We start from the raw sequence: 22101 nt of genomic DNA on the forward strand, positions 1-22101 counted from the left end.
GTTTCCAAGAGGAAGATGAAGTAAAAATATAACACCATGTGCTTTTTAGCTACTGATTTACCCAAAACAGAGGCCATGATTGTCCGGCGGCCTTCAGTGTTTACATATAAACTTGGAAATTTGTCATTAGGAAGCTCCGGTCCAGACAACACATACTCAAACTCTGCTGCGTGACCCTCAAAGGAAATGTTGACTTGAGTCAGATGACAACATCAGGGGCTCTCCCCAAAAAACAGGGCAGAGTTAAAGGAAGAAGTATTAACCAGAGCTATCCAGAGTCACGTGTTACATCTGAAATCACATGGGCGACATTTAACTGCAGACATGTGAGGGGAGAAGACGGTTGAACAGATTAAACACACTGATGGGAGGAGATCTTTAAGAGATGCTCCTCGTCTGATGGATAATACATTTAATTCAAAGGTTAGGGGTATTTGGAAAATATGGAGAACTACCAAATAATATATAAAGCCCAAATAAAATCTCAAAATAAATACATGTTGTGTAAAGACATCTGCTTACTCAGCTATATGACATGAAAGAGCCCAAGCTCCACTGAGATGTCAGGCTGAGTGAGATTTTATAAAACCAGGTGTCACGCTAAGAAACAAGTTAGAACTAGAACTACAGTACCTTATCTGAAGGACAAAACAAGCTGAGAGAGGCTTAATTTTTATTTTCTTTGGAAGAACATAGATTGTCCACTCAGATCATATTTCCTCCATCAGAGAGTCTCTCAGAAACTCTGAACAGTCTTCAACAGTGGAGAAGAAACAAACAAAGTCTTCCCACCAGCTTCCTGCTCTGAAGGAAACATCTGAACTCTTCATCATGGACAGCGAGACCAAACTCTTTAGAAACACATTTCTCAAGTCAACAACTAAAGAAATGATCCCTGAAAGTATAGTCTTGGTTTGTTCTAGATGTTTCTCCCGCTGTAATGTCTGGAGACCAGAACTCTCACTGATGGTGAACTGTTGTTGAAGACAGTTCAGGGTTTTTGTAGAGACTCTCTGATGGAGGAAACATAATCTGAGTGGACACTGATTCAACAGTGAAAGTGATGTAATTTTTTTGTTCTGTTCATGAAATTACAACTTTTATAGTACTGCTAAGAACATAATCCTTCTACTACATTCAAACAATGTTTAACTCAAGTTCTTCATGATTTGTCAGTTGTGCAACATCTTAAAAAAAAGATAAGAAAACTACTTCTACAATTAAGAGTGAAATAAATGTTTCAAGTTAAATACATTTTAGAGAACTACAATTTTATTTTGCAATTAATTAAGTCAACAACACTATTTTAAGAGATCTAAATTTTTAACAATCCAGCCAACTGTTTTTGTAGCTTAAATGATTAATGACAAAGTTTAGTGTCTGCCCACTCAGATCATGTTTCCTCCATCAGAGAGTCTCTCAGAAACTCTGAACAGTCTTCAACAGTGGAGAAGAAACAAAGTCTTCCCACCAGCTTCCTGCTCTGAAGGAAACATCTGAACTCTTCATCATGGACAGCGAGACCAAACTCTTTAGAAACACATTTCTCAAGTCAGCAACTAAAGAAATGATCCCTGAAAGTATAGTCTTGGTTTGTTCTAGATGTTTCTCCCGCTGTAATGTCTGGAGACCAGAACTCTCACTGATGGTGAACTGTTGTTGAAGACAGTTCAGGGTTTTTGTAGAGACTCTCTGATGGAGGAAACATAATCTGAGTGGACACTGATTCAACAGTGAAAGTGATGTAATTTTTTTGTTCTGTTCATGAAATTACAACTTTTATAGTACTGCTAAGAACATAATCCTTCTACTACATTCAAACAATGTTTAACTCAAGTTCTTCATGATTTGTCAGTTGTGCAACATCTTAAAAAAAGATAAGAAAACTACTTCTACAATTAAGAGTGAAATAAATGTTTCAAGTTAAATACATTTTAGAGAACTACAATTTTATTTTGCAATTAATTAAGTCAACAACACTATTTTAAGAGATCTAAATTTTTAACAATCCAGCCAACTGTTTTTGTAGCTTAAATGATTAATGACAAAGTTTAGTGTCTGCCCACTCAGATCATGTTTCCTCCATCAGAGAGTCTCTCAGAAACTCTGAACAGTCTTCAACAGTGGAGAAGAAACAAAGTCTTCCCACCAGCTTCCTGCTCTGAAGGAAACATCTGAACTCTTCATCATGGACAGCGAGACCAAACTCTTTAGAAACACATTTCTCAAGTCAGCAACTAAAGAAATGATCCCTGAAAGTATAGTCTTGGTTTGTTCTAGATGTTTCTCCCGCTGTAATGTCTGGAGACCAGAACTCTCACTGATGGTGAACTGTTGTTGAAGACAGTTCAGGGTTTTTGTAGAGACTCTCTGATGGAGGAAACATAATCTGAGTGGACACTGATTCAACAGTGAAAGTGATGTAATTTTTTTGTTCTGTTCATGAAATTACAACTTTTATAGTACTGCTAAGAACATAATCCTTCTACTACATTCAAACAATGTTTAACTCAAGTTCTTCATGATTTGTCAGTTGTGCAACATCTTAAAAAAAAGATAAGAAAACTACTTCTACAATTAAGAGTGAAATAAATGTTTCAAGTTAAATACATTTTAGAGAACTACAATTTTATTTTGCAATTAATTAAGTCAACAACACTATTTTAAGAGATCTAAATTTTTAACAATCCAGCCAACTGTTTTTGTAGCTTAAATGATTAATGACAAGGTTTAGTGTCTGCCCACTCAGATCATGTTTCCTCCATCAGAGAGTCTCTCAGAAACTCTGAACAGTCTTCAACAGTGGAGAAGAAACAAAGTCTTCCCACCAGCTTCCTGCTCTGAGGGAAACATCTGAACTCTTCATCATGGACAGCGAGACCAAACTCTTTAGAAACACATTTCTCAAGTCAACAACTAAAGAAATGATCCCTGAAAGTATAGTCTTGGTTTGTTCTGGATGTTTCTCAAGCTCTAATGTCTGGAGACCAGAACTCTCACTGATGGTGAACTCTGAGTTTCACACATGCTCCACCTATAATCACAATCTCTATGTTCATTGCAGAAAACATCACTTCAAGACATTTTTACAAATCAATTCTAACGACCATCACCACTCTGATCATCAAAGACAGCCGAGTCATTAATGCTTATGATACTGTTATCCCCTAAGAGCTGCTTCCTGTTTGCAGGGAGGAACATCACAAGCTTCCCAGCAGCAAATTAAATCATATAAAACATGATCCCTGTTCTGCTTTCAACACGGACACCAAGTGATAGACTGACTGTTTTCTTTAAGCCCTCCCTTTTTGAAAGTGTTTGCAAACATCTCCACTGGTAGATGTGGCAACTGTTTGTTCCAGTTTTCTTTCAGAGCTGATGCAAGGTTAAAATTTTGAGTTTGCTTGTTTCTAAACCATTCTATTTTTAAATGGCATCTTGGCATGTACTTCTCTGAGAGCTGCAGGATTTTACAAAAACAAGAAACCAGCAATATTGAGACAGAAAAGTAGTAAACTGAGCATGAGCAGCAGGACAAGGCCGATCTTTGTCTGCCTAAAAATGTCCTTTTCCGTTTTAAAGCATAAAAAAAGAATTAATGATTGAAAAAAACAGGGAGGCAAGTCTTTGTGAGATATTGCAATGAGACTACTTTCTGGAAGAAAAGTAACGTTTTTATTTGTATTACTACATTTGATATGCTTATAAGGAAAATTCATTTATATTAACTACTAAAAACAGTCCACACAGATCATGTTTCCTCCATCAGAGAGTCTCTCAGAAACTCTGAACAGTCTTCAACAGTGGAGAAGAAACAAAGTCTTCCCACCAGCTTCCTGCTCTGAAGGAAACATCTGAACTCTTCATCATGGACAGCGAGACCAAACTCTTTAGAAACACATTTCTCAAGTCAACAACTAAAGAAATGATCCCTGAAAGTATAGTCTTGGTTTGTTCTAGATGTTTCTCACACTCTACTGTTTGGAGACCAGAACTCTCACTGATGGTGAACTCCTAATTATCGGAAACACTGACCCGCTACAATCACAGCATCATCAGAGCCAGATTTGTTTGATGTTTGGGAATACGTTTAATTTTAATAAGTGATAGCAGAGTTGGTATTTCTGTGAGTACAGAGGAGACGTGTTTCCAAAAATGTTAATCAACCAGGCAGTGGAAGAATGATACTTCAAAATATAGTTGGCATCAGAAAGTGGACGGTCAAAGGTCACAATAGTTTCAAGTCAAGAAGCTCAGAATTGTGACCGTTAGAGCTCTCAATCTGGCTCTGATGATGCTGTGATGGTAGCAGGTATGTGTTTGTGATCCTTAGGAGTTCACCATCAGTGAGAGTTCTGGTCTCCAGACATTAGAGCGTGAGAAACATCCAGAACAAACCAAGACTATACTTTCAGGGATCATTTCTTTAGTTGTTGACTTGAGAAATGTGTTTCTAAAGAGTTTGGTCTCGCTGTCCATGATGAAGAGTTCAGATGTTTCCTTCAGAGCAGGAAGCTGGTGGGAAGACTTTGTTTCTTCTCCACTGTTGAACACTGTTCAGAGTTTCTGAGAGACTCTCTGATGGAGGGAATATGATCTGAGTGGATCTTTTGATCTGTTAAAAAAAACTTGAATTCCAAATGTAGTCCATATAGGCTTTGAGGTTTACTACATGTTCCGTGTTAATGAACAGAAATTGAAATAGATGATTTAAAGATTTTTAGGTCAATTTCAGATTGACAAACTTTTATCACCACTGAATTTCAAAGTTTACTTTTTGGCGTAGAAATACCTCGTGCCAAGAACACGTTTGAGTTACAATTATTGGGATTCAAAGTGCTCTGCTCGGACAGGTCTGAAAATTTTAGTTGAGGGTCTGAGAGTAAAGAAGGATAATCTAACAACTTCTGCCAACACACTCAAGAGACAGAAGAACAAGAAACAGTCTGACCAGGCCTCATCAGTGAGAACACCTGAGCAGGTGCACCATGATTGTTCATGAGGGATTGAAGCAGCTGGTCCTTTGACCCAATGAGTGAGGCGTATCTTTATTCTCAGAGACTTTGACACTGGTGTTCAGACATTTTGGTGACTGATGTGCACTTTAATGCCAGAACTGCTTCACATTGTGGAGCTGAATTTAAACAAAAAATAAAACAGTCCACTCAGATCATGTTTCCTCCATCAGAGAGTCTCTCAGAAACTCTGAACAGTCTTCAACAGTGGAGAAGAAACAAAGTCTTCCCACCAGCTTCCTGCTCTGAAGGAAACATCTGAACTCTTCATCATGGACAGCGAGACCAAACTCTTTAGAAACACATTTCTCAAGTCAACAACTAAAGAAATGATCCCTGAAAGTATAGTCTTGGTTTGTTCTGGATGTTTCTCAAGCTCTAATGTCTGGAGACCAGAACTCTCACTGATGGTGAACTCTGAGTTTCACACATGCTCCACCTATAATCACAAGCTCTATGTTCATTGCAGAAAACATCACTTTTTCACCCTGTCCCATACCGCATCCACTACAAAAACCTTTTCCTCACCTACAAAAGCTCTCCATAACCTGGCTCCCACTTACCTCCACGACCTCCTTCATGAATACACTCCCTCCCGCCCCCTCCGCTCAACCTCTGCTGGACTATTAACCATCCCACCCTCAAGCCTCAGTGCCATGGGTGCCCGAGCCTTCAGCTGCTCAGCACCCAGAATCTGGAACTCCCCCCCCCCACACATAAGACAGTCGGACTCCATAACATCATTCAATTCCCAACTCAAAACTCACCTGTTCAAACTGGCATATTCACTCTAATTGGACTCTCTGCACTTCACTAGTTTTTATTTTCTATTTATTACTTTTTGTTTGTTTGTTTGTTTGTTTTTATGATGTTTTAATAATGAATGTTTTTATGATCTGTAAGGTGACCTTGGGTGATCTGAAAGGCGCCCAAAATAAAATGTATTATTATTATTATTATTATTATTATTATTATTATTATTATTATTATTATTATTATTACTTGCCTCTTAGTATTTGTTACAATAAAGGTGCACCTCACCCTGTAAGTCAAAGGACTGTTTGCTTCATTTTCACAAGAGCCATCATGGTGCACCTGCTCAGGGGTTTTCACTGATGTTAATGTGTCAGTAGATGTAGGAGTGTGTTTGTGATCCTCAGGAGTTCACCATCAGTGAGAGTTCTGGTCTCCAGACATTAGAGCTTGAGAAACATCCAGAACAAACCAAGACTATACTTTCAGGGATCATTTCGTTAGTTGTTGACTTGAGAAATGTTACAATGTTACAATGTTACAATGTCATTTAGCAGACGCTTTGATCCAAAGCGACGTACATACGAGAACAAGAATAACCCAAGCAAAGATCTAGACAAGAGGAAACAAGATCAGTAAGAGTAACAAAGTGCTTCAAGTCAATTTGGGTGCAGGTACTGCCAAGCAGTGTAAAGGCAATGCACAAAAAAAAGTAAGGAATTTTTTTTTTTTTTTTTTTTTTTTTAATTTCCCGAAGTAAGGAACATCTACAATGAAGCAACCAACCAATTTAAGACCTTCCATTATCTTCGTCAAAAATTAACATCACCACAATAATGACCAAAGTACCAAGTGCTGGGTCCCTCAAGAGCTGAACACAGAGTCCCAGAGTAGAGCAGGACAGTGTGAGTCAATCGTAGCTGGAAGACATGATCTGCCACTGGGGACAACAGTGGAGAACAGTCTAGCTAAGTGCATAGTGCTTCCTAAAGAGCTGGGTCTTTAGCTGTCTTTTGAAAGTAGAGAGGGACTCTGCAGATTGAATGGAGTTGGCCAATTCATTCCACCATTTGGGGGCAACAGAAGAGAAGAGTCGAGCTAGTGATTTTGAGGCCTTGTGTGCTGGAAGCACTTAGGCGCTTTTCAGAGGCTGAGCGTAGCGGGCGAGAAGGGCAGTAGACCTGGATGAGGGGTTCCAGGTAAACTGGAGCAGTTTTGGTTACTGCTTTGTAAGTCATGATTAGAGTTTTGTATCTGATGCGAGCTGCAACTGGAAGCCAGTGTAGTGAGATGAGCAGGGGAGTGACATGAGCTGTCTTAGGCTGGTTGAAGACCAGACGTGCTGCTGCGTTCTGGATCACTTGCAGAGGTTTAACTGTGAATGCAGGGAGGCCTGCCAGTAGAGAGTTGCAGTAGTCAATGCGTGACATTACAAGAGCTTGAACCAGGAGCTGTGTTGCGTGTTCTGTCAGGTAGGGTCTGATCCTCTTGATGTTATAGAGGGAGAAACGGCAGGACCGAGCAATCGAGGCCACATGAACCTTGAAGGTTAGCTGGTCATCGATCATGACACCCAGATTTCGGGCAGACTTAGTGGGCATGAGGTTTTGTGATCCAAACTGGATATTGATCTGTGGGTCCATAGTGGGACTGGCTGGAATGATAATAAGCTCAGTCGTGGACAGGTTGAGCTGTAGGTGACGTTCCCTCATCCATTTAGAAATGTCAGCAAGGCAGGATGAGATCCAAGCTGAGACAGTTGTGTCGTCAGGTGGGAAAGATAGGAACAGCTGTGTATCATCTGCATAGCAGTGATAGGAAAAGCCATGGGAGTGGATCACTGCACCAAGTGATGTGGTGTATATTGAGAACAGGAGGGGACCAAGCACTGACCCTTGAGGTACCCCTGTTGATAAGCCATGCATATTGGACACTTCTCCTCTCCATGACACTCTAAAAGATCTCCCTGTGAGGTAGGACTTGAACCACTGGAGGGCAGACCCTGAGATACCAAGTGAGGAGAGTGTAGAGAGGAGGATTTGGTGGTTTACTGTGTCAAAAGCAGCAGACAGATCCAGCAGCACGAGAACTGAGGACTGACCCGCTGCTTTAGCCATACGCAACGATTCTGTTACCGACAACAGTGCAGTTTCAGTAGAGTGGCCCCGCCTAAAGCCAGACTGATACTGATCAAGTAGATCACGGTTCTGTAAGTATTCTGAGAGCTGGTTGAAGACTGTGCGCTCCAGTATATTTGAAAGGAATGGAAGAAGTGAGACCGGCCTGTAATGTCAACCTGGGCTGGGTTGAGAGTGGGTTTTTTGAGCAATGGTCTGACCCTGGCTTGCTTGAATGTAGTAGGGAAAACACCAGTGGACAGAGAGGAGTTAATGATGTTTGTTACAGCCGGGCTGATTGTGGGCTCAATCGTCTGCAGGAGATGTGAGGGTAACAGATCAAGCGGACAAGTTGTGGGTTTAGCAGCAAGCAGAAGCCTGGTGACTTCGCTCTCACTCAGTGGAGAGAATGAGCTGAGTGAGGAATCACTAGCTGGTGGCCGAGAGCTGAGTTGGTCAGGCTCAGAGAATTTGTTACTGATGGTAGCAACCTTGTCAGTAAAGTACGAGGCAAACATGTCCGGGGTCAACATAGTGGAGGGTTGTGGGTTTGAGGGAGAAAGCAGAGAAGTAAAAGCGGAGAAGAGTTTGCGTGCATCGGTGGCAGCACAGATTTTTGCATGATAAAACACCTTCTTAGCAGATTTTAAAGCAGAGGTGAATGAGGAGAGTTTTTGCTGATAGTCTGTCAAGTCAGTGGGTTGTTTGGATTTACGCCACTTTCACTCAGCCGCTCTTAGCCCTGCCCTTTGCTCTCTGATCACCTCCGTGAGCCAGGGACAGGGTGGAGTGTTTCGGGCAGGCTTGGACACCAGTGGGCAGAGTTTGTCCAGAGAGGAGGTCAGTAGGGAGCAGAATGAGTCTGTAGCTTCATTAGTAGAGAGTGTGAAGGACTCGTTACATGAAGCCATAGCCGCTGAGACCTCATCAGACAGCTTAGTTGGGTCAAGTGACCGAATGTCTCTGCGGTATGATATGAACTGAGTAGTGGATTGTTGAGATTCTGGTAATCCAAGCGAAAACTGAAGAAAGTAATGGTCAGAGAGGTGAAGAGGAGTCACACTCAGATCAGCTGTTGAGCAGTTGCGTATTAGTATCAGATCCAGTGTATTGCCAGCTTTGTGTGTTGGAGGCGTTGCAATCTGTTTTAAGCCAAAGGAGGATAATAGAGAGATAAAATCAGTTGCCTTGGCTTTATTCAAGTCTGTTCTCAAGTTTATCTCAAGTTTGTTCAAGTCTCCCATAACTACCAGTGGTGAGCCATCATCAGGTATGTCTGAGAGTAGCATGTCCAGTTCCACAGTGAAGCTGTCCAAGTGTACACCACAACCATGTAAGCCTTCATAGGTGCAGTGACCTTTATTGCATGGTACTCAAAGGATGTGTTATTGCTCATTGGTTTAAGCTGGTTGAAGTTCCAGTCATCAGGTAGGATAATGCCTGTACCACCTCCTCGGCCCGTAGAGCGAGGTGTATGAGAGAAGATTGCATCGACTGAAAGGGCAGTTGGTATTACAGTGTTTTCTGGGCGGATCCAAGTTTCTGTCAGGGCTAGGACCTGAATGTCGGACAGTTTAGTCAGAGAGTTAATGAATTCTGCTTTGTTAACTGCAGAGTGGCAGTTCCAGAGGCCAACTGTGACGCAAGGTTGCAGAAAGGAAGCAAACTGTAGAGAGGACAGATTTTGAGGGTTGTGTTTTCTGCCATTGTAACGTTTGTTTCTGCTCTGATTTAGGACTTTGATATGTTCATAGCACATGATGCGTTTCAAAAGGTGACACTGCTGGTCAGACAGTGGCCTTGTTCAGTGGACTCGCACAGGTAGACTCGCAGATCAGAGCTTGTTCTGCTGGCAAATTCGTATCAAGCTCTCTTAAAGCCAAGATTCCAGTGAAACTCCGCCCCAGTTGTTATCACTGTAGCAATCAATAGAGGGTGCGACACGCGTCAGCTGCCTCTCCTGTTGTTGTTGTAACGAGAGTGAAACTAACGTAATCAGCACCTGACAATAGCTAGCTTCCAAAAACAACTTCAAGCAGTTTCTCTTACCAACTAACTTCTTCCTTCCTATCCCAAAGATCAGAGCTTGATCTGAAATGTGTTTCTAAAGAGTTTGGTCTCGCTGTCCATGATGAAGAGTTCAGATGTTTCCTTCAGAGCAGGAAGCTGGTGGGAAGACTTTGTTTCTTCTCCACTGTTGAAGACTGTTCAGAGTTTCTGAGAGACTCTCAGATGGAGGAAACATGATCTGAGTGGACACTTAATGTAATATATAAGACTCACACTTGCTTTAAGTTTAAAACTTTAAAGTGACTGAAAATTCTCCTACGTTTGTATGCATTACTAGTTTATTAAGCTCTGTGTTCTGTTATAATGAAAAACGAAGAACTACAGAGTGCTGCTTTTGAGGTAGATTCATGTGAATTTGACCTCCAACAATTAAAATGTACCTTCATCAACTCATTTTTACAAACCATGTTCTGGTAGTTTTGTCTCTTAAATCTTACATGTATTGCAAAAGTGACTTTGCATAGAATTCCTGATCACCTGTTTTCTTCCTCTCTGCCTGCAGTAAGAAGCACCTGGTGGCCGTCCTGTATTTCAGAGGCTTGGTGAGAGGCCGTGAACACCAGCTCATCCTCCAGAAACTCTCAGAACTGAAGAAGAAACGAGGCAACGCGGTCTGCGATAGGAGCCAGGTTTTATTCAGCGACATGCAGGTTCCTGTCCACACAGACTGTCTGTCCAACCTGCTCTTCTCCTGCTTCAGCTTCCTGCTGCCCGACAACTAAGAAGAGACGAGGAAGAATGACAGCTCAACAGTTCAGTTTTTTTCTGAGGTGATTTGACACATTTTGACAAAAGTGATATACCTTTTTTCTCAGACAGTCACCTTCACTCAAACATCTACACTTTTTTTACGCAAGCTGCAAAAATGAGCTGATCTATTCTTCGGCCTTTTAAGAGGAAATCCAAGGCTTGCTATTTTTTAGAACTGGTGAATCACCAAACAGCAGAAACATCAAACATTTACAAGGCACAGCTAGTTCGGTGAGGATCTGCTGCTTCTTATGCTCCTAAATAAAGACCCTGTAGGTTGTAGACTCTTGTTTGGACTAAAGAAGCATTTCTCTCAGGTTATAGATTTTCTTTTATTCAATAGGACAGCTGAGGAGAGACAGGAAGTGTTTAGGAGCAGACAGTGGTGGCTGAGAGTCAAACTAGTGGCTGCTGCATGGAGGACTGTAGCCTAATTCCCGCGAGCACTTTGTGTGTCCTGCCACTGTAACTCGGATGGGAACACAGTGTGGGCTGTGCACTGTAACAGCAGCATAGGTAGTTGGATTCTAGATCTTGTACAGCTGCTGATGAAGGAACCTTAATCAGGGGAGCTTAACTTTATCAAGATTTTAAGTTTGTTGTGATGAACAGCGGTAGAAGTTAACGTTATACTGTTTGCTAGGGAGCTTATTTAAGTCACAGCTGCATTTAATCATCACAGACTGGATAGGACAGCTAAGGAGAGACAGGAAATGTGGGGAGCAGAGTGGTAGACTACAGCCTCCACACATGGGATGCATGCTTAAACCTCCAAGCTAACAGTTCCCCTTTTTCAGGATATTTATTGGGCACATGTTGTTTTTCCGTTCATGCAGCAGATCTGCTCTTACTGATTTATGCTAGTTAGATATAGAGGAAGCCGGCCTTTGCGTCTGGAGAGCTGTGATAAGCAGTGTAAGACATTTATAGACTTTTGGATTGATGGCACATGTAGTGAGCAGATTATTTGATAAGAGTGAGGGGTCATGTAAAGTTAGCCGGTGGTTATGCTAAAGAGAATCCTGACAGGGTGAGACGAGACCACAACGTGAAGCATCAGCTGGAGGTTGTCGCTGCACGCACGGAACACTGCCACGCTGGTCAGTGTCACTCCTTGATCGTAAACCAATCAGAATCAAGAAGGGGCAGGACTTCTGATTTTAACATTGTCAACAACAATGGTGGAGGTCTGTACTAAACATATTGTAACCAAACCCATTTTTAAGGTACAATTTATCAGGTGTAAAGCTGCTGCTAAATCTATGGTACTGTTTCGACAATTGTGTTGACAGTTTCTTTTTAAAGTGCCTTTGAATTAACACAAATATGAAGCATACAGAGCATTTTAAAGGAGGTTGAGGTGGTGGGCACTGGCCCAAAATCATTCCCATATTGTGGACATATTCAAGTCTTGATGTAAGCAGCCTGTTTATGAAGTAGTTGGTGCAAGACTTAACTTTTACTGTGATCTATGAAACTAGCTAAACCAGGAAGTGGAGCTCTTGAGGAATCTTTTTTAGGTATAAAATCTAAAGAAACACACCGGGAGTCTCCTCGAATGAAGTTAAAGAATGACTCCATGAAGGCATTGACTGCTTTTATACAAATTAATTTAAAGATGCATTAACTTATCCTCATGCATCTGCAAGCATAAACATATTCACTAACATCCAATCATCCTCACTCACAAGGCTTTTTAAGGCTGACTCATGCAGTGTTGCATGTATTCCAGCTCAGCGGGGATCGATTCCTGGGAAATAAAACATTTCTCAAACTAATCTGGCTTAAGTTACAGACGTGGGGGGTTACAGAGATTGTGAAACTTTCTGTGTCGAAGCTGTCAGCTGAATAAAAATCAAGTTTTAGAGCCAAATGTTAGCTGTGAGGAGGTTTTTCTCAATAAAATTAAAGTTTTTACTGGACCCCAGATTGAGTTAAGAGCGTCAGACCAGTTGTGAAAAACTGAATGTGGTCTCCTGTGAGGAGCTGGACGTAGAAGATGAAGAACTGATCATGTGTGAGCTCTCCAAGTTGCCCTGACAGTGAATTATCAGTGTGCCTTTTGTCCTTCTCTTATATCTCTAGTTTCATGTGACTGTCTGATCAGAGATGCAGTAAACTCTGACAACCATAGCTTAATGTGATTTTCTTTGCACATTTGTTGTCTCAATGTTAGCTTTCGTGTTCTTGTAAATATGTTTGTGCACGTTATGAACCTGGAGCAGTGAAGAGTTTGGTACCTCAGGGTGGTTCAGGGGTTTTCTGTCATTTGATGTTTTTATTAAGTACTAAAGAACTCATGAATACTGACAGCAGTGTGAATCTGAGTGTGAGAAGTTAGACTCCAAATGTTTTACTGGGGCTGAAAGAGGTCGTACAGGAATACTAATGTGTAAATCTATTTAACCTTTTTTAATAAAACATCTGAAACTGATCTGTGTCATGAACTCACTCTTTTCCATCAGCACATGAAGCAAACACAAGTTGTGAAACTTTGTTTGGAATCAAGTCACAAATGAACTCAGTGAAAAGAAAGTCATGATCCTTTTCAGAAATGTCAAAACTAGTTTTACTCCCTGAAATGTTTTATCTGTGTCATACAATAGTGTTAGAGCCAATTTTGTGAAAAACTCTGGAACTGCAAAAGTTGATCTCCAGAAAAACCACAGGTCATGTAACACCGATTCTGCAGAGTCTTCTTTTTTAACCGTAGTCTGTCAGAAACTCTGAACAGTCTTCAACAGTGGAGAAGAAAGAAAGTCTTCCCACCAGCTTCCTGCTCTGAAGGAAACATCTGAACTCTTCATCGTGGACAGCGAGACCAAACTCTTTAGAAACACATTTCTCAAGTCAACAACTAAAGAAATGATCCCTGAAAGTATAGTCTTGGTTTGTTCTGGTTGTTTCTCACACTCTAATGTCTGGAGACCAGAACTCTCACTGATGGTGAATATCTAATGGTCACAAAAACACTCCTACATCAGTGAAAACCCCTGAACAGGTGCACCATGATGGCTCTTGTGAAAATGAAGCAAACAGTCATGACTTACAGGGTGAGGTGCATCTTTATTGTAACAAATACTAAGAGGCAGGTGTTTAGAGTTGTAGAAACTGGGGTGTTATTTGTTGACAGAAATAACTTACTACAAGTGGAACCCAAATAATGTAAAAAAATGACACTATTTCTGTAATGAAGAGTTAACCTCCATTTTAAGTGTTGAATTCATAATAAAAAGAGGGTATCAGTGATCACACTGTGACTGTAGGAGTGTTTTTGTGATCTTCTTGAGTTCACCATCAGTGATAGTTCTGGTCTCCAGACATTAGAGCGTGAGAAACATCCAGGACACACCAAGACTATACTTTCAGGGATCATTTCTTTAGTTGTTGACTTGAGAAATGTGTTTCTAAAGAGTTTGGTCTCGCTGTCCACGATGAAGAGTTCAGATGTTTCCTTCAGAGCAGGAAGCTGGTGGGAAGACTTTGTTTCTTCTCCACTGTTGAAGACTGTTCAGAGTTTCTGAGAGACTCTCTGATGGAGGACACATGATCTGAGTGGATCTTTTGATCTGTTAAAAAAAACTTGAATTCCAAATGTAGTCCATATAGGCTTTGAGGTTTACTACATGTTCTGTGTTAATGAACAGAAATTGAAATGGATGATTTAAAGATTTTTAGTACAATTTCAGATTGACAAACTTTTATCACCACTGAATTTCAAAGTTTACTTTTTGGCGTAGAAATACCTCGTGCCAAGAACACGTTTGAGTTACAATTATTGGGATTCAAAGTGCTCTGCTCGGACAGGTCTGAAAATTTTAGTTGAGGTTCTGAGAGTAAAGAAGGATAATCTAACAACTTCTGCCAACACACTCAAGAGACAGAAGAACAAGAAACAGTCTGACCAGGCCTCATCAGTGAGAACACCTGAGCAGGTGCACCATGATTGTTCATGAGGGATTAAAGCAGCTGGTCCTTTGACCCAATGAGTGAGGCGTATCTTTATTCTCAGAGACTTTGACACTAGTGTTCAGACATTTTGGTGACTGATGTGCACTTTAATGCCAAAACTGCTTCACATTGTGGAGCTGCATTTAAACAAAAAATAAAACATCCACTCAGATCATATTTCCTCCATTAGAGAGTCTCTCAGAAACTCTGAACAGTCTTCAACAGTGGAGAAGAAACAAAGTCTTCCCACCAGCTTCCTGCTCTGAAGGAAACATCTGAACTCTTCATCGTGGACAGCGAGACCAAACTCTTTAGAAACACATTTCTCAAGTCAACAACTAAAGAAATGATCCCTGAAAGTATAGTCTTGGTTTGTTCTGGTTGTTTCTCACGCTCTAATGTCTGGAGACCAGAACTATCACTGATGGTGAACTCCTAAGGATCACAAACACATACCTGCTACCATCACAGCATCATCAGAGCCAGATTGAGAGCTCTAACGGTCACAATTCTGAGCTTCTTGACTTGAAACTATTGTGACCTTTGACCCTCCACTTTTTGATGCCAACTAAATTTTGGATGTGGATTCCACTTGTAGTAAGTTATTTCTGTCAACAAATAACACCCCAGTTTCTACAAGTCTAAACACCTGCCTCTTAGTATTTGTTACAATAAAGATGCACCTCACCCTGTAAGTCATGACTGTTTGCTTCATTTTCACAAGAGCCATCATGGTGCACCTGCTCAGGGGTTTTCACTGATGTTAATGTGTCAGTAGATGTAGGAGTGTTTTTGTGAACATTAGATATTCACCATCAGTGATAGTTCTGGTCTCCAGATATTAGAGTGTGAGAAACATTCAGAACAAACCAAGACTATACTTTCAGGAATCATTTCTTTAGTTGTTGACTTGAGAAATGTGTTTCTAAACAGTTTGGTCTCGCTGTCCACGATGAAGAGTTCAGATGTTTCCTTCAGGGCAGGAAGCTGGTGGGAAGACTTTGTTTCATCTCCACTGTTGAAGACTGTTCAGAGTTTCTGAGAGACTCTCTGAGGGAGGAAACATGATTTGAGTGGATCTTTAAACATTGTCAGATAAAAATATATATAAGTCTAATTAATAGTTTTGCATGTCATGTCCTCACAAGTTAATACTTCACTTTTCAGCCTCAAACTGACAATTATTTTGGCAACTCCTTAAGCAGTTGGTTGCTCTGTTAAAAGTGTAGACCTTTTCTTAGAAAAGAGTGGTTGACTTGGTAAAAGCAAAAAAAACTGTAGCTTTCTAAACTGTATGTACAGTACCTGGAAACACTTAGGTCACTGTTAATTGTAGAAGTAGGTATATAGTTTCTTTTTTTTTCATGATGCAAAACTAAGAAGTCAGGAAGATCTTTAGTTTGAAATAGTTTGAATGTACAAGTAGTATATGGTCTTAGCAATTCAACCACAGATTTGATTAGATTGAACAGAACTTCAAAATACATCACTTTATTGTTGAATCAATGTCCACTCAGATCATGTTTCCTCCATCAGAGAGTCTCTCAGAAACTCTGAACAGTCTTCAACAGTGGAGAAGAAACAAAGTCTTCCCACCAGCTTCCTGCTCTGAAGGAAACATCTGAACTCTTCATCATGGACAGCGAGACCAAACTCTTTAGAAACACATTACTCAAGTCAACAACTAAAGAAATGATCCCTGAAAGTATAGTCTTGGTTTGTTCTAGATGTTTCTCACACTCTACTGTTTGGAGACCAGAACTCTCACTGATGGTGAACTCCTAATTATCGGAAACACTGACCCGCTACAATCACAGCATCATCAGAGCCAGATTTGTTTGATGTTTGGGAATACGTTTAATTTTAATGTGTGATAGCAGAGTTGGTATTTCTGTGAGTACAGAGGAGACATGTGTTTCCAAAAATGTTAATCAACCAGGCAGTGGAAGAATGATACTTCAAAATATAGTTGGCATCAGAAAGTGGACGGTCAAAGGTCACAATAGTTTCAAGTCAAGAAGCTCAGAATTGTGACCGTTAGAGCTCTCAATCTGGCTCTGATGATGCTGTGATGGTAGCAGGTATGTGTTTGTGATCCTTAGGAGTTCACCATCAGTGATAGTTCTGGTATCCAGACATTAGAGCGTGAGAAACATCCAGAACAGACCAAGACTATACTTTCAGGGATCATTTCTTTAGTTGTTGACTTGAGAAATGTGTTTCTAAAGAGTTTGGTCTCGCTGTCCATGATGAAGAGTTCAGATGTTTCCTTCAGAGCAGGAAGCTGGTGGGAAGACTTTGTTTCTTCTCCACTGTTGAAGACTGTTCAGAGTTTCTGAGAGACTCTCTGATGGAGGAAACATGATCTGAGTGGATCTTTTGATCTGTTAAAAAAAACTTGAATTCCAAATGTAGTCCATATAGGCTTTGAGGTTTACTACATGTTCCATGTTAATGAACAGAAATTGAAATAGATGATTTAAAGATTTTTAGTTCAATTTCAGATTGACAAACTTTTATCACCACTGAATTTCAAAGTTTACTTTTTGGCGTAGAAATACCTCGTGCCAAGAACACATTTGAGTTACAATTATTGGGATTCAAAGTGCTCTGCTCGGACAGGTCTGAAAATTTTAGTTGAGGTTCTGAGAGTAAAGAAGGATAATCTAACAACTTCTGCCAACACACTCAAGAGACAGAAGAACAAGAAACAGTCTGATCAGGCCTCATCAGTGAGAACACCTGAGCAGGTGCACCATGATTGTTCATGAGGGATTGAAGCAGCTGGTCCTTTGACCCAATGAGTAAGGCGTATCTTTATTCTCAGAGACTTTGACACTGGTGTTCAGACATTTTGGTGACTGATGTGCACTTTAATGCCAGAACTGCTTCACATTGTGGAGCTGAATTTAAACAAAAAATAAAACATCCACTCAGATCATGTTTCCTCCATCAGAGAGTCTCTCAGAAACTCTGAACAGTCTTCAACAGTGGAGAAGAAACAAAGTCTTCCCACCAGCTTCCTGCTCTGAAGGAAACATCTGAACTCTTCATCATGGACAGCGAGACCAAACTCTTTAGAAACACATTTCTCAAGTCAACAACTAAAGAAATGATCCCTGAAAGTATAGTCTTGGTTTGTTCTGGATGTTTCTCAAGCTCCAATGTCTGGAGACCAGAACTATCACTGATGGTGAACTCCTAAGGATCACAAACACATACCTGCTACCATCACAGCATCATCAGAGCCAGATTGAGAGCTCTAACGGTCACAATTCTGAGCTTCTTGACTTGAAACTATTGTGACCTTTGACCCTCCACTTTTTGATGCCAACTAAATTTTGGATGTGAATTCCACTTGTAGTAAGTTATTTCTGTCAACAAATAACACCCCAGTTTCTACAAGTCTAAACACCTGCCTCTTAGTATTTGTTACAATAAAGATGCACCTCACCCTGTAAGTCATGACTGTTTGCTTCATTTTCACAAGAGCCATCATGGTGCACCTGCTCAGGGGTTTTCACTGATGTTAATGTGTCAGTAGATGTAGGAGTGTTTTTGTGAACATTAGATATTCACCATCAGTGAGAGTTCTGGTCTCCAGACATTAGAGTGTGAGAAACATCTAGAACAAACCAAGACGATACTTTCAGGGATCATTTCTTTAGTTGTTGACTTGAGAAATGTGTTTCTAAAGAGTTTGGTCTCGCTGTCCACGATGAAGAGTTCAGATGTTTCCTTCAGAGCAGGAAGCTGGTGGGAAGACTTTGTTTCATCTCCACTGTTGAAGACCGTTCAGAGTTTCTGAGAGACTCTCTGATGGAGGAAACATGATCTGAGTGGATCTTTAAACATTGTCAGATAAAAATATATATAAGTCTAATTAATAGTTTTGCATGTCATGTTCTCACAAGTTAATACTTCACTTTTCATTCTCAAACTGACAATTATTTTGGCAACTCCTTAAGCAGTTGGTTGCTCTGTTAAAAGTGTAGACCTTTTCTTAGAAAAGAGTGGTTGACTTGGTAAAAGCAAAAAAAAACTGTAGCTTTCTAAACTGTATGTACAATACCTGGAAACACTTAGGTCACTGTTAATTGTAGAAGTAGTTATATTGTTTCTTTTTTTTTCATGATGCAAAACTAAGAAGTCAGGAAGATCTTCAGTTTGAAATAGTTTGAATGTACAAGTAGTATATAGTCTTAGCAATTCTACCACAGATTTGATTAGATTGAACAGAACTTCAAAATACATCACTTTATTGTTGAATCAATGTCCACTCAGATCATCTTTCCTCCATCAGAGAATCTCTCAGAAACTCTGAACAGTCTTCAACAGTGGAGAAGAAACAAAGTCTTCCCACCAGCTTCCTGCTCTGAAGGAAACATCTGAACTCTTCATCGTGGACAGCGAGACCAAACTCTTTAGAAACACATTTTTCAAGTCAACAACTAAAGAAATGATCCCTGAAAGTATAGTCTTGGTTTGTTCTAGATGTTTCTCACACTCTACTGTTTGGAGACCAGAACTCTCACTGATGGTGAACTCCTAATTATCGGAAACACTGACCCGCTACAATCACAGCATCATCAGAGCCAGATTTGTTTGATGTTTGGGAATACGTTTCATTTTAATGTGTGATAGCAGAGTTGGTATTTCTGTGAGTACAGAGGAGACGTGTTTCCAAAAATGTTAATCAACCAGGCAGTGGAAGAATGATACTTCAAAATATAGTTGGCATCAGAAAGTGGACGGTCAAAGGTCACAATAGTTTCAAGTCAAGAAGCTCAGAATTGTGACTGTTAGAGCTCTCAATCTGGCTCTGATGATGCTGTGATGGTAGCAGGTATGTGTTTGTGATCCTTAGGAGTTCACCATCAGTGATAGTTCTGGTATCCAGACATTAGAGCGTGAGAAACATCCAGAACAGACCAAGACTATACTTTCAGGGATCATTTCTTTAGTTGTTGACTTGAGAAATGTGTTTCTAAAGAGTTTGGTCTCGCTGTCCATGATGAAGAGTTCAGATGTTTCCTTCAGAGCAGGAAGCTGGTGGGAAGACTTTGTTTCTTCTCCACTGTTGAAGACTGTTCAGAGTTTCTGAGAGACTCTCTGATGGAGGAAACATGATCTGAGTGGATCTTTTGATCTGTTAAAAAAAACTTGAATTCCAAATGTAGTCCATATAGGCTTTGAGGTTTACTACATGTTCCATGTTAATGAACAGAAATTGAAATAGATGATTTAAAGATTTTTAGTTCAATTTCAGATTGACAAACTTTTATCACCACTGAATTTCAAAGTTTACTTTTTGGCGTAGAAATACCTCGTGCCAAGAACACATTTGAGTTACAATTATTGGGATTCAAAGTGCTCTGCTCGGACAGGTCTGAAAATTTTAGTTGAGGTTCTGAGAGTAAAGAAGGATAATCTAACAACTTCTGCCAACACACTCAAGAGACAGAAGAACAAGAAACAGTCTGATCAGGCCTCATCAGTGAGAACACCTGAGCAGGTGCACCATGATTGTTCATGAGGGATTGAAGCAGCTGGTCCTTTGACCCAATGAGTAAGGCGTATCTTTATTCTCAGAGACTTTGACACTGGTGTTCAGACATTTTGGTGACTGATGTGCACTTTAATGCCAGAACTGCTTCACATTGTGGAGCTGAATTTAAACAAAAAATAAAACATCCACTCAGATCATGTTTCCTCCATCAGAGAGTCTCTCAGAAACTCTGAACAGTCTTCAACAGTGGAGAAGAAACAAAGTCTTCCCACCAGCTTCCTGCTCTGAAGGAAACATCTGAACTCTTCATCATGGACAGCGAGACCAAACTCTTTAGAAACACATTTCTCAAGTCAACAACTAAAGAAATGATCCCTGAAAGTATAGTCTTGGTTTGTTCTGGATGTTTCTCAAGCTCCAATGTCTGGAGACCAGAACTATCACTGATGGTGAACTCCTAAGGATCACAAACACATACCTGCTACCATCACAGCATCATCAGAGCCAGATTGAGAGCTCTAACGGTCACAATTCTGAGCTTCTTGACTTGAAACTATTGTGACCTTTGACCCTCCACTTTTTGATGCCAACTAAATTTTGGATGTGAATTCCACTTGTAGTAAGTTATTTCTGTCAACAAATAACACCCCAGTTTCTACAAGTCTAAACACCTGCCTCTTAGTATTTGTTACAATAAAGATGCACCTCACCCTGTAAGTCATGACTGTTTGCTTCATTTTCACAAGAGCCATCATGGTGCACCTGCTCAGGGGTTTTCACTGATGTTAATGTGTCAGTAGATGTAGGAGTGTTTTTGTGAACATTAGATATTCACCATCAGTGAGAGTTCTGGTCTCCAGACATTAGAGTGTGAGAAACATCTAGAACAAACCAAGACGATACTTTCAGGGATCATTTCTTTAGTTGTTGACTTGAGAAATGTGTTTCTAAAGAGTTTGGTCTCGCTGTCCACGATGAAGAGTTCAGATGTTTCCTTCAGAGCAGGAAGCTGGTGGGAAGACTTTGTTTCATCTCCACTGTTGAAGACCGTTCAGAGTTTCTGAGAGACTCTCTGATGGAGGAAACATGATCTGAGTGGATCTTTAAACATTGTCAGATAAAAATATATATAAGTCTAATTAATAGTTTTGCATGTCATGTTCTCACAAGTTAATACTTCACTTTTCATTCTCAAACTGACAATTATTTTGGCAACTCCTTAAGCAGTTGGTTGCTCTGTTAAAAGTGTAGACCTTTTCTTAGAAAAGAGTGGTTGACTTGGTAAAAGCAAAAAAAACTGTAGCTTTCTAAACTGTATGTACAATACCTGGAAACACTTAGGTCACTGTTAATTGTAGAAGTAGTTATATTGTTTCTTTTTTTTTCATGATGCAAAACTAAGAAGTCAGGAAGATCTTCAGTTTGAAATAGTTTGAATGTACAAGTAGTATATAGTCTTAGCAATTCTACCACAGATTTGATTAGATTGAACAGAACTTCAAAATACATCACTTTATTGTTGAATCAATGTCCACTCAGATCATCTTTCCTCCATCAGAGAATCTCTCAGAAACTCTGAACAGTCTTCAACAGTGGAGAAGAAACAAAGTCTTCCCACCAGCTTCCTGCTCTGAAGGAAACATCTGAACTCTTCATCGTGGACAGCGAGACCAAACTCTTTAGAAACACATTTTTCAAGTCAACAACTAAAGAAATGATCCCTGAAAGTATAGTCTTGGTTTGTTCTAGATGTTTCTCACACTCTACTGTTTGGAGACCAGAACTCTCACTGATGGTGAACTCCTAATTATCGGAAACACTGACCCGCTACAATCACAGCATCATCAGAGCCAGATTTGTTTGATGTTTGGGAATACGTTTCATTTTAATGTGTGATAGCAGAGTTGGTATTTCTGTGAGTACAGAGGAGACGTGT

The 22101-nt window shown here is 40.3% G+C and overlaps 1 protein-coding gene, 20 non-coding genes and 1 pseudogene across 21 annotated transcripts in view; 9 read left to right on the forward strand and 13 right to left on the reverse strand.

Moving 5' to 3' along the window:
* The window catches only part of exoc3l4 (exocyst complex component 3-like 4), a 37540-nt gene extending 24401 nt beyond the window's left edge, over positions 1 to 13139 (forward strand). Inside the window, exon 14 of the mRNA XM_034675697.1 lies at positions 10458 to 13139. Coding sequence (XP_034531588.1) covers positions 10458 to 10677 — 220 coding nt within the window. The 3' untranslated portion in view covers positions 10678 to 13139. The remainder of the gene's footprint in view (positions 1 to 10457) is intronic.
* Positions 701 to 911, reverse strand: LOC117806903. Its single transcript, XR_004629809.1, has one exon. It is a non-coding gene; the product is annotated as a small nucleolar RNA U3 (small nucleolar RNA).
* LOC117806893 lies at positions 1384 to 1590 on the reverse strand. Its single transcript, XR_004629799.1, has one exon. It is a non-coding gene; the product is annotated as a small nucleolar RNA U3 (small nucleolar RNA).
* On the reverse strand, positions 2062 to 2268 carry LOC117806894. The gene has a single exon (XR_004629800.1). It is a non-coding gene; the product is annotated as a small nucleolar RNA U3 (small nucleolar RNA).
* On the reverse strand, positions 2741 to 2947 carry LOC117806912. The gene has a single exon (XR_004629817.1). It is a non-coding gene; the product is annotated as a small nucleolar RNA U3 (small nucleolar RNA).
* Positions 3742 to 3948, reverse strand: LOC117806902. Its single transcript, XR_004629808.1, has one exon. It is a non-coding gene; the product is annotated as a small nucleolar RNA U3 (small nucleolar RNA).
* LOC117806914 lies at positions 4400 to 4606 on the forward strand. The gene has a single exon (XR_004629819.1). It is a non-coding gene; the product is annotated as a small nucleolar RNA U3 (small nucleolar RNA).
* On the reverse strand, positions 5161 to 5367 carry LOC117806910. The gene has a single exon (XR_004629815.1). It is a non-coding gene; the product is annotated as a small nucleolar RNA U3 (small nucleolar RNA).
* On the forward strand, positions 9962 to 10142 carry LOC117806916 (annotated as a pseudogene).
* Positions 13140 to 13385: 246 nt separating the features above from the next.
* LOC117806917 lies at positions 13386 to 13593 on the reverse strand. The gene has a single exon (XR_004629821.1). It is a non-coding gene; the product is annotated as a small nucleolar RNA U3 (small nucleolar RNA).
* A 465-nt stretch (positions 13594 to 14058) lies between these two features.
* Positions 14059 to 14265, forward strand: LOC117806895. The gene has a single exon (XR_004629801.1). It is a non-coding gene; the product is annotated as a small nucleolar RNA U3 (small nucleolar RNA).
* Positions 14266 to 14818: 553 nt separating this feature from the next.
* On the reverse strand, positions 14819 to 15025 carry LOC117806890. The gene has a single exon (XR_004629796.1). It is a non-coding gene; the product is annotated as a small nucleolar RNA U3 (small nucleolar RNA).
* Positions 15026 to 15527: 502 nt separating this feature from the next.
* Positions 15528 to 15734, forward strand: LOC117806915. Its single transcript, XR_004629820.1, has one exon. It is a non-coding gene; the product is annotated as a small nucleolar RNA U3 (small nucleolar RNA).
* A 430-nt stretch (positions 15735 to 16164) lies between these two features.
* LOC117806891 lies at positions 16165 to 16371 on the reverse strand. The gene has a single exon (XR_004629797.1). It is a non-coding gene; the product is annotated as a small nucleolar RNA U3 (small nucleolar RNA).
* Positions 16372 to 16824: 453 nt separating this feature from the next.
* Positions 16825 to 17031, forward strand: LOC117806921. Its single transcript, XR_004629824.1, has one exon. It is a non-coding gene; the product is annotated as a small nucleolar RNA U3 (small nucleolar RNA).
* A 553-nt stretch (positions 17032 to 17584) lies between these two features.
* On the reverse strand, positions 17585 to 17791 carry LOC117806933. Its single transcript, XR_004629835.1, has one exon. It is a non-coding gene; the product is annotated as a small nucleolar RNA U3 (small nucleolar RNA).
* A 502-nt stretch (positions 17792 to 18293) lies between these two features.
* On the forward strand, positions 18294 to 18500 carry LOC117806897. Its single transcript, XR_004629803.1, has one exon. It is a non-coding gene; the product is annotated as a small nucleolar RNA U3 (small nucleolar RNA).
* Positions 18501 to 18931: 431 nt separating this feature from the next.
* LOC117806909 lies at positions 18932 to 19138 on the reverse strand. The gene has a single exon (XR_004629814.1). It is a non-coding gene; the product is annotated as a small nucleolar RNA U3 (small nucleolar RNA).
* Positions 19139 to 19589: 451 nt separating this feature from the next.
* LOC117806875 lies at positions 19590 to 19796 on the forward strand. The gene has a single exon (XR_004629782.1). It is a non-coding gene; the product is annotated as a small nucleolar RNA U3 (small nucleolar RNA).
* A 553-nt stretch (positions 19797 to 20349) lies between these two features.
* LOC117806886 lies at positions 20350 to 20556 on the reverse strand. Its single transcript, XR_004629793.1, has one exon. It is a non-coding gene; the product is annotated as a small nucleolar RNA U3 (small nucleolar RNA).
* Positions 20557 to 21058: 502 nt separating this feature from the next.
* LOC117806899 lies at positions 21059 to 21265 on the forward strand. Its single transcript, XR_004629805.1, has one exon. It is a non-coding gene; the product is annotated as a small nucleolar RNA U3 (small nucleolar RNA).
* Positions 21266 to 21695: 430 nt separating this feature from the next.
* Positions 21696 to 21902, reverse strand: LOC117806911. Its single transcript, XR_004629816.1, has one exon. It is a non-coding gene; the product is annotated as a small nucleolar RNA U3 (small nucleolar RNA).
* Between the last annotated feature and the right edge of the window lie 199 nt (positions 21903 to 22101).

The sequence above is a fragment of the Notolabrus celidotus genome, chromosome 22 (assembly GCF_009762535.1).
Source record: "Notolabrus celidotus isolate fNotCel1 chromosome 22, fNotCel1.pri, whole genome shotgun sequence".
Classification (NCBI taxonomy): domain Eukaryota; kingdom Metazoa; phylum Chordata; class Actinopteri; order Labriformes; family Labridae; genus Notolabrus; species Notolabrus celidotus.